The sequence below is a fragment of the Coregonus lavaretus genome (assembly GCF_964263955.1).
Source record: "Coregonus lavaretus genome assembly, chromosome: 4".
In the NCBI taxonomy this organism is placed as follows: Eukaryota; Metazoa; Chordata; class Actinopteri; order Salmoniformes; family Salmonidae; genus Coregonus; species Coregonus lavaretus.
The window spans coordinates 48,442,116-48,461,855 of record NC_139991.1 but is presented as its reverse complement, the minus strand read 5'-3'; the positions used below and the strand labels follow the sequence as shown (position 1 = coordinate 48,461,855).

Genomic DNA, 19,740 nt, shown 5'->3' with positions numbered 1-19,740 from the left:
CACTGAGTCCAAATAAACATGCATAATGCAAATTATACTAATAATGCAAACTCTTTTTCATAAATCCCTGTTCACACCATACAATTATGTTTCATAAAGGTGCTCCCTGGAACAACTAAATGGTATTGACAATGTCACTTGACTGATCCAAATATAGTACAGTTTCTAACCTCTGACTGTCCTCAACAGTTGGCCCCGTATTTGAAGGGATGGGGGAAGTGAACATTTAGAAGTAAAGTTATAAGGGTGACATACTGTATGTTAAGAGGATATCCTGTGTCATTGACTATAACTCATATCTCAGCATCCGATCCCTTCAGTGTGGGGACAGCCAGCCAGGACATTGGTTGCATTAGAATTTGTTTTACAATGTTGTCGAAAAACAAGTATATTGCTCTTACTGCATTCTTCTGTATGTTTGCAAATGTTGACTGTTAACTTTTGCACACAGGTTGATAAGTCATCACCACCACATCAGTTCCAATGGCCTGTTAGATTTCAACACACTGACATGACTTGTAATATCAAGTAGAAGGAGATGTAAAAAACAAAAAACAATGAGCCTGCTGTTTGTCCCTGAATAAGAGCATGCATTGTCTTCCTCTTTCAATGTCCACTTCCTCTATTCTCCTGAGGTGTCAGATATAATTAATTTCCTAATTAATCCAATGACCTTTGACTTGGGTATTAATTTCCTCTATGCAAAGTCTGGAACTCTTAATGTTGCTCTGATGTAGTCGTCAGGCACACGGCTAGTGAATTACTCTAATACTGTAGATGCCTCATGGAAGGTTGCACATTTATTAGATGTCAAGAATCTATTTATGTCTTTATGATTTGGGCTTGGTCACATAAAACTCCTGGCCCCATTTAGGATCACCATCATGTAAGTTCTGGCACTGTACTAATCTTGTACTTAATGGTATTTCAAGGTGAATCCTCTGCTGGAGGCCTTTGGCAATGCCCAGACTGTGATGAATGACAACAGCAGTCGCTTTGGGAAGTATATTCAGCTGCGCTTCCACAACTCCTCAGGTGTGTGTGTGTGTGTGTGCCATTTATTCATCATCTACTGTGTGTGCTTATGTTAATGTATTTATACACTTGCAAGAGAAAGTATTTCCTGTGAATTACGTGATGATTTACATTCATACGACAAAGACATTAGATGCAGCATGACTTATTTGAGCGTTTAATGTGTTGTAACACTGAACCTGTGTGTGTCTGCGTGTGTATGTGTGTGGTGCTGTGATCTAACAGTAAAAGGAGCTAAGATCAATGAGTACCTCCTGGAGAAGTCTCGTGTGGTCCACCAGGATGAGGGCGAGAGGAACTTCCATATCTTCTACTGCATGCTGGCGGGTATCTCCCCGGACGACAAAGACATGTATGGACTCCTGGACCCCACGCAGTACAGGTGGGTCCCACTGTGATGTCATCACTTTGCAACGTTTCCTCAACAGGTAGCAATACAGTGGCTGTGGTCTGGGAATCAGTTAGAAAATACATTTACATTTTACATTTTAGTCATTTAGCAGACGCTCTTATCCAGAGTGACTTACAGTTAGTGAGTGCATACATTTTCATACTGCCCCCCCGTGGGAAACGAACCCACAACCCTGGCGTTGCAAGCGCCATGCTCTACCAACTGAGCTACAGGGGACTACATTCCACTCTAGACTTGACATTGTTTACAATGCTGACAGATGGGTCTATAAAGAGGTACAGAATACATATCTAGCTGAACCAACCACAGAACCACTGAAAGCTCCTGCGTGTCGGTATCTTCACTAGTTGTTCCTGGCACCAAACCTGTAAACAATCATGTTCAGTTGAACTTCAGATACCCACCTGGATACCCTTCTGCTGGAAACTTGGCAAGAAGATACACACAAACACTAAATGTTTCAACAGAAGTCAAGGGGTACATTTAAATGTGGTAAAGGAAAAACAAGGTCTGAATAGTGGTTTCTAAAAATCAAAAGTAAGGAACAAGTTGTTTATCACATTGAATATGAACTTTGTAGTAGAGTGGAGTTGCTTGTTAAAAATCATACAATTATACCACACTGTCATCAAGGTGTCATAGGTCACACACTCTCTGTAATCACTAATAGCGTGATGCCCTCTTACTGTGACAGTCTCAGCAGGGTGAGATACTGACTTGCTCTGTATCTTCCTGTAATAACCCATATAATATTATGCAATATGCCGTATTTTCCTCTTGTCACTTCCTTATCACAGTTTCAAGCTGTAAGTAGGTGTGTCTAAGTAATTCATTACCTTTCCTGGCATAAACCAAGGTGTTTGTTTTGGAACTCTGCTATCTAGGCCTAATGTTCCTGTCTTTTTTGGTTCTTATGGCTTATACAAGTAGCGACCACATAGTTCTCAGTGTATGCTACTTGTATTTCACTTCTTCTTGACAGTTGAACAGGCCTGGAGTGAAATGCTAGGTATTTAAACAATGTGGTGTTTGTAGAGCCCTACCATACAGTGCAGTTGTTGTGCGGTATGATAGTGGGTGCCCTACTATGTTGTAGATTCTTTACGATACAGTGCACCAATGTAGAAGCCTCAAAGTGTTTGTCTATCAGATATGCATAATGTGTTGACCATCATGCCTCCTTCATATGTAGCCTGTGTGTGTAGTTATCTGTGTTCAGCCATTAGATCTGTATAAATGTGTTTCTGTGGCTGTCTGTCAGGTATCTGAATGGGCGGTACGGCTCTGAGGACATAGTGAGGAAATGGGGGGAGAAGTACAGTGAGGTGTGTAATGCCATGGACATGGTGGGATTTGAGGAACAGGTAAGACCTCTCATTGGAACACTATCTTTCTCATCCTCTTACAGTATGTCAGTCATAAAAGCAAACTCATATTGTCCCATATTGTCCTGGGATTTCACATGTTCTCCAGGAGTAGAACATCTGAATGTACTTTAATGTTAGACTAATTGGTTGGTTGACTGATAAACGAATGGGTTGATGGATAAACTGATTAACCAAAAGATAATTGACCAATTTATTTGATGACGGTATGATTGATTGACAGATGTATTGACTGACAGATGGACTGATGTATACTGTATATGTTGTGTCATCAGGAGAAGGTAGACATGATGACTATCCTAGCAGGAATCCTGTCTCTGGGAAACATCATGTTTGAGCCCACAGAGACCGACGCTCTCAGGGTCACCGAGAAGTCCATGGGCTGGCTCAAAGCCACAGCCGTGAGTCTACTCTACAGCCTTCTCTTTCATCCTTATTTTACTTAACAAGAAAATGGTTTAGATCAGAGCTCTCCAACCTTGTTCCTGGAGAGATACCCTCCTGTAGGTTTTTCGCTCCAACTCCAGTTACTATGACCTGATTCAGCTTTTCCAACCAGCTAATTATTAGAATCAGGTGTGCTAGATAACCTACAGGACGGTAGCTCTCCAGGAACAGGGTTGGAGAGCCTTGGTTTAGATACTGTGGCAATTATTACCAACATTAAGCGATCTCTTTTAAGCTTATGGATTGATGAATAATCAATGAAAATTCACCTTTGTCCTTTTTATCAATGTATTCACTTTTGTCCTTGTTTGTTAACAGTTCCCATTATCTGAAGTACAGTAATTACAGAAGCAACATCTGTTAACATTTACAATTTCCTTATTGACCTGTGGGTGTTTTCCAAATAGGCAATTAACATCTTGCTTGCTTTCCAACAGTAGAGGAGTCCATCTGTTGGAATAATAATCATAATAGAACTATACTGAACACGAATATAAACGCAACATGCAACAATTTCAAAGATTTGACTGAGTTACAGTTCATATAAGGAAATCACCCACTTGGGAGCCAGGTCCACCCACTGGGGAGCCAGACCTAGCCAATCAGAATTAGTTTTTTTCCCACAAAAGGGCTTTATTAGAGACAGAAATACTCCTCAGCACCCCCTCAGACGAAGCCGCATGTGGAGGTCCTGGGCTGGCGTGGTTACACGTGAGGCCGGTTGGACGTACTGCCAAATTCTCTAAAACGATGTTGGAGGTTATGGTATAGAAATGAATATTAAATTCTCTGGCAAGAGCTCTGGTGGACATTCCTGCAGTCAGCATGCCAATTGCACGCTCCCTCAACTTGAGACTGTGGTATTGTGTTGTGTGACAAAACTGCACATTTTAGAGTGGCCTTTGATTTGTCTCCAGCACAAGGTGCACCTATGTAATGATCATGCTGTTTAATCAGCTTCTTGATATGCCACACCTGTCAGGTGGATGGATTATCTTGGCAAAGGAGAAATGCTCACTAACAGGGATGTAAAGAAATTTGTGGTCAACATTTGAGATAAATAATATTTTTGTGCATATGGAAGATTTCTGGGATCTTTTATTTCAGCTTATGAAACATGGCACCAACACTTTACATGTTGTGTTTATATTTTATATAGTGCCTTTCATTACAATTTTTTACAAAATAAACAAATATAGCATTCTGTCAGTTATTGGACGATGGTCTTCCACAGCTTCAGATGAAAGGGTGAGACAGTTCAGAAGGGCAGTAGGCCTAGCTTGAGTGGAGGGAGCTGCGATGGTGGCGAGACGGAGGGAGATCAGTCCGGTCTGGAGCTCTTCATCAGGCACCTTGTCTCTGCTCCTCCTCCTCCTCCGTAGGTAGGCTGGTTTGTTAACTAACGAAAAGATAGCAACCAGCTGGGTGATGCTTCGGCAACTGTTAAAGCGGCAGAAGACTAGGCGAGCCTCATCTCCTCACACCGCAGGCCACAACCTTCCAGAAACCAGGGCAGATGGCACATAAAGCCGGTGCTGTGTTGTTGCATCATTTAAAATGATTGCGTAGCCAGCCAGCTAGCTAGGCAATCCAAACAAACAAACTGATTTGCCATTAGTCCAGCAACTCCATTAGTCAAGACCACCTGTCAGATATTTTAACTTGACAACAGTCAAGAAGTTATATATTTACATATGTACAGGAGCTCTCTGCTTAGGCTGCTTCACGGCTCTATTATAGTGGTTTAAATAGCAGAAGAGAGGGGTTCAATGACTAAGGTTGGGGGAAAACCTGTAGTGCTGCCAGTCCTGAGCATACATAGTAAAATAAACAAGGGGATTGTTGAGCCAATTGCTACAGTCCTCTCCTCACACAATGACCATTGACCGTTCTAATGTGGGCAGCTGCTTGCTCCTGGAGACACAGTGTAGACACTTTTAGCAAAAAGGTTGTGTGTGTGTGTCTTGGTGTGCTATTCAACTAGTTTGTGTGTGTGTGCATGATATTTAAACGTTCTACTGTGTCCGTTCGTTTGTGTATGCATAGATCCACAGGTGATAGTGTATGTATGTGTGTGTGTGTGTGTATGTATGTGTGTGTGTGCATACATGTGCCTTCTATTTAAACAGGTGAATGATTGCCCCTTCCTCCACAGTAACTCCCCCATAAGCAGGCCTCCCAGGCAGGCAGACGGTGGTGATGGTGGGCTGAGCCAACATCTGGCCAGCTCAGATAAGACACAGTGCCTGTAAAAGGTCACGAGAGGCTATATTTGGAGTTCAATGGAGAGGTATTGCTCACAATGCTAGGTGTACTTCCAACTGACGTAGGTTCAGCTGCCCTTTGCCCTGTTTTAACCGTTATCATTATGAGCAAAACAACGTCACAGACCCTGGTCATTGAGGTGATTGGCAGGGGTGATTAGAGCATTCTGGCAGCAGGGGTGATTAGAGTATGCTAACAGCAGGGGTCCAACCACTGTAAGTGTTTCTCCTTTAGTGATGCTAATGCTAAACTGTTGCTAATATAGACAAACCCAAAATGTTGTGTTGCTGACTCTGGTCCACTGACTACTACTGGGTATACAGCTATGAGCCAAATGTATAGTTTGGTTGAACTATACCTTTTTGAGGGCTAATAGTAGTAAAGTAGGACTACATTGTGAAATCTATAGCACTAGGTCGGTTTCCCCTTTTTTGACATTGATTAATTGAAAGTATCGCTGTCTGAGGATGGCCTTTGTTTGATGTGTGGCAGGTTTTTGCATGCCTAGCATTGCCATGACCTTAGCTTTGTATGTTCAGTAGGGCCATGTCTGGGTTAAAGGAGCCTTGGGGCTGGGTTAGCATGGAGGTTGTTTTTGGTTGAAATGTGAGTGTCACTCACTATACTTTATACCAGTGTATCACTATACTATCAGTGGTCTAAACGTTTAAGCGTGGATTTATGAACCTGGCAGTGATTTTGTGTGTGTAAACTATAAGCTTGTGTGCTTTGTGCGCTTTCTGTGTAGGCCTATGCTTTTGTGTGTTAATATTTGTGTGTGTTTGCCTTCTCAGGGTCAGTTTGGGGTGCAGGAGGAGGAGTTGCTGAGGAGTCTGACCTGTACTCTGTCTGTGACGAGAGGAGAGGCCATTCGCAGGCTGCACAACCAGCAGCAGGCTGAGGGTAAGGAGAAAAACACTCAAGCACTGGTCCGGGATCAACTTTCCCTACCACCATCACCTTAGCCATTAGGAAGAAGGGCATGGGTAAGTATTAACCACCATGGATACTAACTGTTCCATGGTGGTTAATACTGGGCCCAGTTTCCTCTTTCATTGGGTCTTTCCATGAAACTGGAGAGCACAATATTTGTGTAGCTACATACCTGACAATGCTAGAACACAAGTATGAATGAACATAACAGGACACGGTTGCATACAGTAAATGTGCTGTGTCTTTAGCGCTTATTACTAGTGCCAACCAGGCATGTCCTTGAGGTACTTGGACAGGTTTGAGTTTTCACCCTAATGGTTAAGGTTTGGATTTAGGGAGGGTAAGCTGACCACAACTTCCTCCTAGAGTTTAAATAAGGCCCATGTCTGGCTGACCAACTAGTGCAAATAGAGACTGCTTTTAGCATCAATGGGAGAGAAAAAAAGGAGCGGAAGCTGAATATGGAAATGCTATTAATAATGTTTTCAAGAGCGCTTGACTCCATTAATATGTTGTGTGTTTATCTGCAGATGCCAGGGACTCCATCGCCAAAGTGGCTTATGGGAGAGTATTCGGCTGGATCGTCAGTAAAGTTAACGAACTGCTGGCTCCCAACGTTGACTTTGACATTGAGCTCAGTGAAATAGGTGAGTTTCAAGGGAAACTTTAAGGCTTCAAAAGTAATACAATTCCTAAACTCTTCATATGTTTTCTTCCTCGCAAGCAGAGATGGTCGATGTCAGATTGACCATTCGATTTTCTTGTTCTATAATACAGGTATCCTCGATATTTTTGGGTTTGAGAATTTCGCTGTGAACCGTTTTGAGCAGCTCTGCATCAACCTGGCCAATGAACAGCTGCAGTACTTCTTTAACCATGTAAGTGTAAATATCAGTGCCACAAGGAAGTACAGTGGGGAAAAAAAGTATTTAGTCAGCCACCAATTGTGCAAGTCCTCCCACTTAAAAAGATGAGAGAGGCCTGTAATTTTCATCATAGGTACACGTCAACTATGACAGACAAATTGAGATTTTCTTTCCAGAAAATCACATTGTAGGATTTTTAATGAATTTATTTGCAAATTATGGTGGAAAATAAGTATTTGGTCACCTACAAACAAGCAAGATTTCTGGCTCTCACAGACCTGTAACTTCTTCTTTAAGAGGCTCCTCTGTCCTCCACTCGTTACCTGTATTAATGGCACCTGTTTGAACTTGTTATCAGTATAAAAGACACCTGTCCACAACCTCAAACAGTCACACTCCAAACTCCACTATGGCCAAGACCAAAGAGCTGTCAAAGGACACCAGAAACAAAATTGTAGACCTGCACCAGGCTGGGAAGACTGAATCTGCAATAGGTAAGCAGCTTGGTTTGAAGAAATCAACTGTGGGAGCAATTATTAGGAAATGGAAGACATACAAGACCACTGATAATCTCCCTCGATCTGGGGCTCCACTCAAGATCTCACCCCGTGGGGTCAAAATGATCACAAGAACGGTGAGCAAAAATCCCAGAACCACACGGGGGGACCTAGTGAATGACCTGCAGAGAGCTGGGACCAAAGTAACAAAGCCTACCATCAGTAACACACTACGCCGCCAGGGACTCAAATCCTGCAGTGCCAGACGTGTCCCCCTGCTTAAGCCAGTACGTGTCCAGGCCCGTCTGAAGTTTGCTAGAGTGCATTTGGATGATCCAGAAGAGGATTGGGAGAATGTCATATGGTCAGATGAAACCAAAATAGAACTTTTTGGTAAAAACTCAACTCTTCGTGTTTGGAGGACAAAGAATGCTGAGTTGCATCCAAAGAACACCATACCTACTGTGAAGCATGGGGGTGGAAACATCATGCTTTGGGGCTGTTTTTCTGCAAAGGGACCAGGACGACTGATCCGTGTAAAGGAAAGAATGAATGGGGCCATGTATCGTGAGATTTTGAGTGAAAACCTCCTTCCATCAGCAAGGGCATTGAAGATGAAACGTTTCTGGGTCTTTCAGCATGACAATGATCCCAAACACACCGCCCGGGCAACGAAGGAGTGGCTTCGTAAGAAGCATTTCAAGGTCCTGGAGTGGCCTAACCAGTCTCCAGATATCAACCCCATAGAAAATCTTTGGAGGGAGTTGAAAGTCCGTGTTGCCCAGCGACAGCCCCAAAACATCACTGCTCTAGAGGAGATCTGCATGGAGGAATGGGCCAAAATACCAGCAACAGTGTGTGAAAACCTTGTGAAGACTTACAGAAAACGTTTGACCTGTGTCATTGCCAACAAAGGGTATATAACAAAGTATTGAGAAACTTTTGTTATTGACCAAATACTTATTTTCCACCATAATTTGCAAATAAATTCATAAGAAATCCTACAATGTGATTTTCTGGATTTTTTTTCTCTCATTTTGTCTGTCATAGTTGACGTGTACCTATGATGAAAATGACAGGCCTCTCTCATCTTTTTAAGTGGGAGAACTTGCACAATTGGTGGCTGACTAAATAATTTTTTCCCCCACTGTAGCCCTATAATCTAGGGTGTTTCTCTATTTAAGTTCCCTAAAATGACAGCCTGTAAGATTTGTTAACTTAAGATCCAAACACTTAAAAGAAACACGTGGCCAGCTTGTTTCTTTATTTAGTATTAGTAGAGGAACAGGAAAATTGTGAACAAAGTCTACAATAGGTTCTGCTTTTTGAAATGGCTATAAATGCCTATTCAGTGAAAGGCTTCAGAAAAATAATGAATTAGGTCAGAAAGTATTCACACCCCTTGACTATTTCGACATTTTGTTGTGTTACAGCCTGAATTTAAAATGGATTACATTTAGATGTTGTGTCACTGATCTACACACAATACACCATAATGTCAAAGTGGAATTATATTTGTGAATTTTTTTAATAAATGAATAAAAATAAATTAAAACGTTTAAAAACTGTTAGTTTAATGGCTGTGATGGGATAACTGAGGATGGATCAACAACATTGTGTTTACTCCACAATACTAACATAAATGACAGAGTGAAAATAAGTAAGCCTGTAAAGAATACAAATATTCCAAACATGCATCCTGTTTGCAATAAGGCACTAAAGTAAAACTGCAAAAAATGTGGCAAAGAAATGTACTTTATGTCCTGCATACAAAGCCTTATGTTTGGGGCAAATCCAACACAACACATTACTGAGTACCACTCCATATTTTCAAGCATAGTGATGGCTGCATCATGTTATGGGTATGCATGCAATCGTTAAGGACTGGGGAGTTTTTCAGGATAAAAAAAGAAACGGAATGGAGCTATGCACAGGCAAAATCCTGTGAAAGCTCTTAGAGACTTACCCAGAAAGACTCACAGCTGTAATTTCTGCCAAATGTGCTTCTACAAAGTATTGACTCAGGGGTGTGAATACTTATGTAAATGAGCTATTTCTGTATTTAATTTCTAAAAACAATGTGTTCACTTTGTCATTATGGTGTATTGTGTGTAGATGGGTGAGAAAAAAACATATTTAATCCATTTTCAATTCAGGCTGTAACACATCAAAATGTGGAATAAATGAAGGGGTATGCATACTTTCGGAAGGCGCTGTACATATGCATGTGATGCTGGAGTTAAAGACAGCCTATTTTTACTAGTCATGCTGCTGTGGTTTGGAGCACCACGCTCTACAAGTTAACATTACACAATTTACCTTGTGATCACTGAGTATATTGATTCAAAGATACTGTCCACACGTCCAACAAACATCCACAGGTATTTGGTCAAATGCCATAGGAAGAACAAAAACCACAAATACCCACAAACCTTTTTGAGTATATTTCCTGATATACTTGACTTGCACATTAATACACATGACACCAGATCAGGAAGAGCAGGCTTTACTTTCTCCCTTAGGCCTGAAACGTGAGGCCTCATCACCGCCAGCCATCAAATGTCCCTGTACCGCTTTTCTTTTTGGCATACAACATTTTTATAGGAAAGGGGATCTGTTTTTAATCTCTTGTTCCGCTTTCTCAAAAGGCAGCACATTTTCCACTCTCATTTGCAGCTTTTGAGTGCTTCGGTGGGGTGGGGGTAGAAATCTGCTTCTGATTATTTACCATTGTCGGGTCACTACACTGCATTATACGCTGAGTGTACAAAACATTTAAGAACAATTTCCTAATATTGAGTTGCAACCACCCCTGCCCTCAGAACAGCCTCAATTCGTCAGGACATGGACTCTACAAGGTGTCAAGCGATCCACAGGGATGCTGGCCCATGTTGACTCCAATACTTCCCACAGTTGTGTCAAGTTGGCTGAATGTCATTTGAGTGGTGGACCATTCTTGATACACATGGGAAACTGTTGAGTGCCAAAAACCCAGCAGTGTTGAAGTTCATGACACAAACCGGTGCTCCTGGCACCTACTACCATACACCGTTCAAAGGCACTTAAATAGTTTGTCTTGCCCAATCACCCTCTGAATGGCACACATACACAATCCATGTCTCAATTGTCTCAAGGCTTAAACATCCTTCTTTAACCTGTATACTCCCCTTCATCTACAATGAATTGAAGTGGATTTTAAAAGTGACATCAATAAGGGATCATAGCTTTCACCTGAATTAATCTGGTCAGTGTATGTCATGGAAAGAGCAGGTGTTCTGAATGTTTTGTGCACTCATTGTATAGTCATTTTATTGGAGTGGACTACATTATTTACACTGAACCAAAATATAAACGCAACATGCATCAATTTCTAGTTTTTAATGAGTTACAGTTCATATAAGGAAATCAGTCAAATGAAATAAATTCAGTAGGCCCAAAGCTATGGATTTCACATGACTGGGAATACAAATGTGCATCTGTTTGTCACAGATGCCTTTAAAAAGTAGGTGCATGGATCAGAAAACCAGTCAGTATCTGGTGTGACCACCATTTGCCTCATGCAGCGCAACACATCTCCTTTGCATAGAGTTGATCAGGCTGTTGATTGTGCCCTGTGGAATGTTGTCCCTCTCCTCTTCAGTGGCTGTGCGTAGTTGATGGATATTGGCGGGAATTGGAACACGCTGTCGTACACGTCGATCCAGAGCATCCCAAACATGCTCAATGGGTGACATGTCTGGTGAGAATGCATGCCATAGAAGACCTGGGACATATTCAGCTTCCAGGAATTGTGTACAGACCCTTGCGACATGGGGACATGGGGCAGATGAATGGCACGACAATGGGCCTCAGGATCTCGTCATGGTATCTCTGTGCATTCAAATTGCCATCAATAAAATGCAATTGTGTTCGTTGTCCTTAGCTTATGCCTGCCCATACCATAACCCCACCGCCACCATGGGGCACTCTGTTCACAACGTTGACATCAGCAAACTGCTGGCCCACACAATGCCATACACACTGTCTGACATCTGCCCGGTACAGTTGAAACCGGGATTCATCCATGAAGAGCACACTTCTCCAGTGTACCAGTGGCCATCGACGGTAAGCATTTGCCCACTGAAGTCTGTTACGACGCCGAACTGCAGTCAGGTCAAGACCCTGGTGAGAATGACGAGCACACAGATGAGCTTCCCTGAAACGGTTTCTGACAGTTTGTGAAGAATTATTCGGTTGTGCAAACCCACAGATTAATCAGCTGTCCGGGTGGCCGGTCTCAGACGATCCCGCAGGTAAAGAAGCCGGATTTGGAGGTCCTGGACTAGCGTGGTTACATGTGGTCTGTGGTTGTGAGGCCGGTTGGACGTACTGCCAAATTCTCTAAAACGACGTTCGAGGCGGCTTATGGTAGAGAAATGAACAGTCAATTCTCTGGCAACAGCTCTGGTGGACATTCCTGCAGTCAGCATGCCAATTGCACGCTCCCTCAAAACTTGAGACATCTGTGGCGTGTTGTGTGACAAAACTGCACATTTTAGAGTAGCCTTTTGTCCCCAGCACATGGTGCACCTGTGTAATGATCATGCTGTTTAATCAGCTTCTTGATATGCCACAACTGTCAGGTGGATGGATTATCTTGGCAAAGGAGAAATGCTCACTAACAAGGATGTAAAGTAATTGGTGCACAACTTTTTAGAGAAATGGAGACTAATAATATGGAACATTTCTGGGGTATTTTGTTTCAGCTCATGAAACATGGGACCAACACTTTAAGTGTTGCATTAACATTTTGGTTCAGTGTAATTAAATGCATAAGGCTTCAGGGCTTCTTATGGCGATTTTGTGACTGAAGGCCACACACAATTGATTGTGCCATCTTCTAATGAAATTATTGGGCAAAGCAGATTGATCCTATGAAAGATGTTCTCCTGTGACCAAAGCACTTATGAAAGAAAATGTGAATACCTGCTGTAATTTTGTTTTTTGTTCATACGTCTTCGTATGCATTTGTTGTCCTGCAGCACATCTTTCTGATGGAGCAGAATGAATACAAGGAGGAGGGCATCGAGTGGGAATCCATTTCCTTCAAAGACAACAAGCCTATCCTGGTAAAAATACATTTCCTCTCGTTTTTCCTCATCACTTAGTACTCTTTTTCTCTCTCAACCTTTTTTTGTCCCCCTTTTACACCCGCTGTCTCTCCCTTTTCCTCCCCTCTCGCTCAGTAATAGCACAGACAGGTTGTTTAAACACAGTGTGAGTCTGCCAGACAGAACAGAACAAAGTGACCGAGACCCCAGGAAGGGGTAATGCTGACAGGGCAGTGTTCAGTCACATACCAGGAGCTTAATGGGCACTTCTGCTTTTAGCCTGTGGCCACTGGTTTCATTTGGCAGAGAATAGTGTCCCTGTCCATGACTGAAGGTATGAGTAGAGCCAGTCTGTAAGCTATGGGATAAGATGGACATATTAGGAGTTGTGGGAAGGATTCTAACGCGAGTTAGGATTGGGCCTAGGGCGAGTAATGCACAACCTGGATCCACAGGTCCTGTTCTGTGTACCCACTCAGTCCTAATGCCTACAGAGAACTATAAAACTTCTAGAGCATTTTACAGTGTAGGGGCCATAGTCAATAAAGATCGGGGAACATGGTTTTCAGGATAGGACTGTGAGAAGGCATGTTTTAAAGTCATGTAGTTGTGTACCATGTTTCACCCAGTTAACAGTTGGCGAGATTAACCGAAATATGCATTTTCACAGTAGAAGAGTGTATTTGTTTAGGTGTTTTTCCTTGTCTCATATACAACTGATTAATTTGATGTGTTTCTCTCCTGCAGGACCTGTTCCTCACTAAACCCATTGGAATCCTTTCTCTCCTGGACGAGCAGAGTGCCTTTCCTCAGGTACCTAAGTGGTCTCAATACTGTTTTTTTGGAAATTCCCCTCCCCTACATCTTTGTATTAATGTATATGTATTCATTCAAATCTCTTTTCCCTATTTGTCCCCTCAGGCGTCAGACAGAGACTTTGTGGACAAGTTGAACAGTAAATTTAAAAGCAGTCCCCACTATAAGGTGGTCCGTAGTCATAGCCCCCTCTTCACTGTGGTTCACTATGCTGGGAAGGTGAGGTTACATTCATACATGCCTTTATAACAATACTTAATGTAACTGTCCAGTGTTACCAGTTTTCTATTAAATATGACCTATAATTAATTACAATGAGTGAAATAGTTTTCCTTCCACATTTAGTAAATTAAGTATGTTAAAAAGCAGCTTTTCTGACAACAGAATGGTGTGGTCGTACCCCAACAACAGAATGGTGTGGGTGCACACTGGTCTTTAAAAATAGTCATGCAAATATTCAGGTCGACCGCTGATTGGCCAGCTCATCCTCCTCAGGAGGATGACATCGTCCTCTATGAGGACATAGCAATCATTTTTTTAACTGTCTGTTTGAGATACAAGTTTGAGATGGGTTTTTTGAAGGGTACCCCCCCACAAATACTAGTATATGATGAGTCAACAACATTATTTGGGTATGAGTTAACATAATATTAACTCTTAAAAGTTAGATTTTCACTGGACAGTTACTTGTATAATGCATTATGAGTTATTATGTGTGTTTATAACTACATCTATACTACATCAGGACTGCATTATAACTCATTATGAGTGTGGTTAGGAAGCATATGGGCTTCAAATAAAGTGTAAGTTAATTCTCTCCTTTGTGTGTCCAGGTCCAGTATAATGGAGTAGGTTTCCTAGAGAAGAACAGAGACACCATCCCAGCCAGCATCAGAAGCCTCTTCATCAACAGTGTCACCCCCCTACTCAGTCTCCTCTTCGCAGGTACATGAGGGAATCTGAATGTTTCTGTATTCAACAACTCTGCACTTTGCCAGAAATGACCTACGTTTTTATCACTGCACAATCGTCGATTTATGTACGTCTGTGTACACAGTGATTGTTAAACTGTAGCTATTAAATCAGTTCTGTAAACATGCGTAACATGGATCAGAGCTCATACACAATGACGTGGGCTGGTTTCCAATGAGGATTTGTGGACAAATACACCCCCTGACCTCTTCTTAGAAAACAATGTAGGATTTTAAAAATAATTTAATGGTTACTGTTATCTGAACACACCACCATAACATTCACAGACTCTGGTCAGTTTGAGAATTGTTCTAGTTTAAAACATTGATCACTGTCTGGCATCTCGCATCTAATATTCCCATATGATTCATATTTGATGTCTTTTCAGCCACAATCTCCAGGACAGGGACCTTGATGCCACGCAAAGCCAAGGTAGGCACTGTAGATCATAGTCCAGTTTGAAATAAATTCACGAAGTGCAACAGAACATGATATACAGTAGATTCTGTAGAATAAATTACTTTTGGTTCCAAACAGCCAGGGTCATATTTGGACCTTTCTTACAGGGCAAATCAGAGCCAGAATGTGGGTTTAAACGATGTTTAATCATTTTTCTTTTAGCTCATGCAAAAGGCAGATGACAACTTTAACTCAACTAGGAAACAGTCTGTGGGGGCCCAGTTTAAGGTAAGGCATACGTTGACTTTATGTTACACATCTGGATTTATAAACCTCTTATTTCTGAGCGTTAGATTTCATAATGATGTCTGAGTACTAAATATGAACAATACTGAAAATATGCCTACCAATAGACTGAACTGCTGTAAAATAAAGATGCACAGATAATGATTAGTAATCTCCACTATGTGTATGTGTCATACGTTCAGCACTCTCTGGCTGTACTGATGGAGAAGATGTTTGTGGCCAGTCCTCACTTTGTCCGCTGCATCAAACCTAACGGTAGCAAGCTTCCTGACCAGGTGGACAACAAAATAGTAATGGACCAGGTGAGAACCAATATTTAATATATTATTTTAGATGTACTGTACTGAACTGTAGGCATGTCTACCTTACATTGGAGATGAAAAAGGTAGCAGCCAAAGCTTCAGTATTTCCCCTAGCTAGATTATTTCCTAGGCAGGGTGCACAGGCCTGAAATAATACCAGTCCTTTTGTGCATTTAACGTTTGACCCCTTTTTCAGAATAATCAATGCTTTCAAAAGCTAAGCAAATGGTGCATTACAAAAGCTTTGTGAACAGTGCATAGTTGTCAGTGCTGAAAGTTATATGTATAACACAGTATCGATACATTGTGGGGATTGGGCCAACTTCAGAATCAGGGTTGTGTTCAATAGGCACGAAATGGAAGAAAACGGACTGAAACTATCTGAACTTGACCAATAAGAAACGCTTGTTTTCCTTCTCCTTTACAAAGCGTTTTGCTTCAGTGTGCCCTAATGAACAAGACCCAGTCCCCAGTATGCTAATCAGTGGTTGGCTAAGCAGCAGCATCTAGGTACTAGTTTAGTGGGTCAGTGTCTGACTGACTGACGGGGCGGTGTGTTCATAGGAAGTGGATTTGGCCCCAGAAGAGGGTTAGTATAGCCCTGATGAAACAATGAAGCTGGTTAATACCCTGTCGTCAGTGAACACTGCTGTCTAGTCTGACAGTAGGGGGCTTTCTTCCCTCCCCTCTCCTCATCCACAATCAATGCTTTTTAAATGTGATTGTCTAGGCCTGAACTGATATAACACTGCAATGCAGTATTGGCGGGTGGGTAGACAATGGTTTAACTGGAACTATGGTTAATAACTGTGAAATTGTGCTGGATAGTCTATGTTAAAGCTGTGCTGTAGCTCTATTGCCCTCCATAAGCAAGACTAGGTTAAGACTAGGTTAAGATTAGGTTAAGATTAGGTTAAATAGTTGTCAATCCAAAGCTTTTTGACCATCCATATGTGCTTTTTAAACAATCCCGCCCCCTTATCATCATCATCATCATCATCATAACTGTGCCTTATGCTACATCGCCACCTGCTGTTCAGCTTTGACATTGCATTTAGTTGTTAAAGTAAGTCCAGTAGGTATCTGATATGGGCATCAATTACACCTGATTCTGCTTGGGGTATGTGGAACATATTTATATGATAGCAAAGGATTATTTTATTTTTTTTCCAGCTAAGATACAACGGCTTGCTGGAAACCATCAGGATACGAAGAGATGGCTTCTCCTGGCGACCATCGTTCAAAGAATTTGCTCAGAGGTGTGTGTGTGTATGCATTACTTGTAACATGGCTACTGTAATCTTGGCCAACACACAAACGTGGATGCATGATATTGCTGTGCACTGCAGTTTTATTTTCAGTGCACCATGCTAAAATCTTCTGTTTCCCCTCTTCAGGTACAACATTCTGCTGATAAAGCCAGATTTACCACTAACCAAGGAAAGGTATAAAGACACTTGCACTCATTCCTGCAATTAAAAAAAGATGACATACACCAACATCATGTTGAGTGATTTCATAGACATTTGTACAGCACTTTGTTCCATCTTATTAAATGTAACCTGTGTGGTTTGTGTCTTTTTCAGCTGCATGTCTATTCTCAACACAACTGAGATACATGGCTGGAAGTGTGGGTAAGGCTTCATTAGTTGCTCTTGTTGTGTTAAATGAATTGGCTAAGAAAATTATTTGCCACAATCAGTCTGAGAAGACGAATTTCCTTACTGCTGAATCTTCCTCTAACAAAGCTTTCATAACTTCATCAAAGCATGTTTTTATGCTGGAAAGAACAAGTCAGTGAATAGTTATAATATAATATAATAATATGCCATTTAGCAGACGCTTTTATCCAAAGCGACTCAGTCATGCGTGCATACATTTTTGTGTATGGGTGGTCCCGGGGATCGAACCCACTACCTTGGAGTTACAAGCGCCGTGCTCTACCAGCTGAGCTACAGAGGACCACAGTTGATTTAGATTTCAGTTTCAATACATTTGGATCGCTGCCTCCATTGAGACATGGGAACACTCATCACTAATAATTATCCCAGGTTCCAACTCGCCTAGTTCAACATTCAATTTGAAGTCTTCTAAAACTGTCAACTGCTAATCAGTCTGCCAAAAACAGCTCATTCTTCAGTTAACAGCTCAGTGTTGTCTTTGGCTTGTGAGGACCGCTCAGGGTTTATATTGAGTAAGGATCTTTATCTCAATTGCACTCTTTCACCCTCTCGGTCCCTGCTCTTGCTTTCTCCTGCTGTGTGGCTCTTTAGAAATGTCCTAAAATTACACTACATGACCAAAAGTCTGTAGACACGTGCTCGTTGAACATCTCATTCCAAAATCATGGGCATTAATATGGAGCTGGTCCCCCCCTTTTCTGCTATAACAGCCTCCACTCTTCTGGGAAGACTTTCCACTAGATGTTGGAACATTGCTTCGGGGACTTGCTTCCATTCAGCCACAAGAGCATTAGTGAGGTTGGGCACTGATTTTGGGCGAATAGGCCTGGCTCGCAGTCGGCGTTCCAATTCATCCCAAAGGTGTTCGATGGGGTAGAGGTCAGGGCTCTGTGCAGGCCAGTCAAGTTCTTCCACACTGATTGCGACAAACCATTTCTGTATGGACCTCGCTTTGTGCATGGTGGCAATGTCATGCTCAAACAGGAAAGGGCCTTCCCTAAACTGTTGCCACAAAGTTGGAAGCACAGAATCGTCTAGAATGTCATTGTATGCTGTAGCATTAAGATTTCCCTTCACTGGAACTAACCATGGAAAAACAGCCCCAGACCATTATTCCTCCTCCACCAAACTTTACAGTTGGTACTATGCATTCAGGCAGGTAGCATTCTCCTGGCATCCGCCAAACCCAGATTCGTCCGTCGGACTGCCAGATGGTGAAGAGTGATTCATCACTTCAGAGAACGTGTTTCCACTGCTCCAGAGTCCAATGGCAGCGAGCTTTACCCCACTCCAGCTGACGCTTGGCATTTTGCATGGTGATCTTAGGCTTGTGTTCGGCTGTTCGGCCATGGAAACCCATTTCATGAAGCTCCCAACTAACAGTTATTGTGCTGACGTTGCTTCCAGAGGCAGTTTGGAACTCGGTACTGAGTGTTGCAACCGAGGACCGATGACTCAGCGGTCCCATTCTGTGAGCTTCTGTGGCCTACCACTTTGCGGCTGAGCTGTTGTTGCTCCTAGACGTTTCCACTTCACAATAACAGCGCATACAGTTGACCGGGGCAGCTCTTGCATGGCAGAATTTTGACGAACTGACGTGTTGGAAAGGTAGCATCCTGTGACGGTGCCACGTTAAAACTCACTGAGCTCTTCAGTAAGGCCATTCTACTGCCAATGTTTGTCTATGGGGATTGCATGGCTGTGAGCTCAATTTTATACACCTGTCAGCAACGGGTGTGGCTGAAATAGCCAAATCCACTAATTTGAAGGGGTGTCCACATACTTTTGTATATATAGTTTTATGAATATGGCTTAATGACAGTACTGAAGTTGATTGGAAATCTTTCTTTCTCGAATGTTCTCTCTGATTTAATAGTACTGTATGCAACAATTCCCCTTGCAAATACCGCTTAATATCTATAAACATTGTTTTTAAACTGTCTCTCTCGCTGTCTCTTTCTGTGGCAGTTCGTCTCGTATGTTCTTTAAGTATTGGCACCAGGAGGAGTTGGCCAGGCTGTTAGAGAGACTTGGCAAGGCAGCACTTGTCATCCAGAAAGGTAAGGGCCACAAACCATAGTATCTGGAACATAATCTCTCAAATGTCTGTCAAAGTAATTTATTTGGCCTCTGTGAGATGTTGCTGCTTTTAAACTCAGGCCTGAGGGTAAAAACCCTCTCAGGTAGGTAGACTAGGTTATAATCATCGAAGTAAACATTGAAATAAATCACGATGGGACATGTTTAAACAAACATTACCATCAGCAAGTTACATGCAGTGCTACCCTCAGTCTTTGCGTTGCAACCCCCCACCCCCCTGCAAGATGGATGAT

General features: G+C 42.1%; 1 protein-coding gene across 1 annotated transcript in view; it reads left to right on the top strand.

The window, feature by feature from the left end:
* LOC311128660 (myosin-IIIb-like) overlaps window positions 1-19,740 on the top strand; it is a 48,514-nt gene that overhangs the window by 20,049 nt on the left and 8,725 nt on the right. The window contains exons 5-22 of the mRNA XM_084160857.1: window positions 933-1,035; window positions 1,261-1,417; window positions 2,709-2,811; window positions 3,108-3,233; window positions 6,339-6,447; window positions 7,008-7,124; window positions 7,255-7,355; window positions 12,862-12,948; window positions 13,678-13,743; window positions 13,852-13,965; window positions 14,580-14,691; window positions 15,107-15,150; window positions 15,340-15,405; window positions 15,606-15,725; window positions 16,899-16,984; window positions 17,123-17,170; window positions 17,312-17,359; window positions 19,376-19,467. Coding sequence (XP_084016983.1) covers window positions 933-1,035; window positions 1,261-1,417; window positions 2,709-2,811; window positions 3,108-3,233; window positions 6,339-6,447; window positions 7,008-7,124; window positions 7,255-7,355; window positions 12,862-12,948; window positions 13,678-13,743; window positions 13,852-13,965; window positions 14,580-14,691; window positions 15,107-15,150; window positions 15,340-15,405; window positions 15,606-15,725; window positions 16,899-16,984; window positions 17,123-17,170; window positions 17,312-17,359; window positions 19,376-19,467 — 1,699 coding nt within the window. The remainder of the gene's footprint in view (window positions 1-932; window positions 1,036-1,260; window positions 1,418-2,708; window positions 2,812-3,107; window positions 3,234-6,338; window positions 6,448-7,007; window positions 7,125-7,254; window positions 7,356-12,861; window positions 12,949-13,677; window positions 13,744-13,851; window positions 13,966-14,579; window positions 14,692-15,106; window positions 15,151-15,339; window positions 15,406-15,605; window positions 15,726-16,898; window positions 16,985-17,122; window positions 17,171-17,311; window positions 17,360-19,375; window positions 19,468-19,740) is intronic.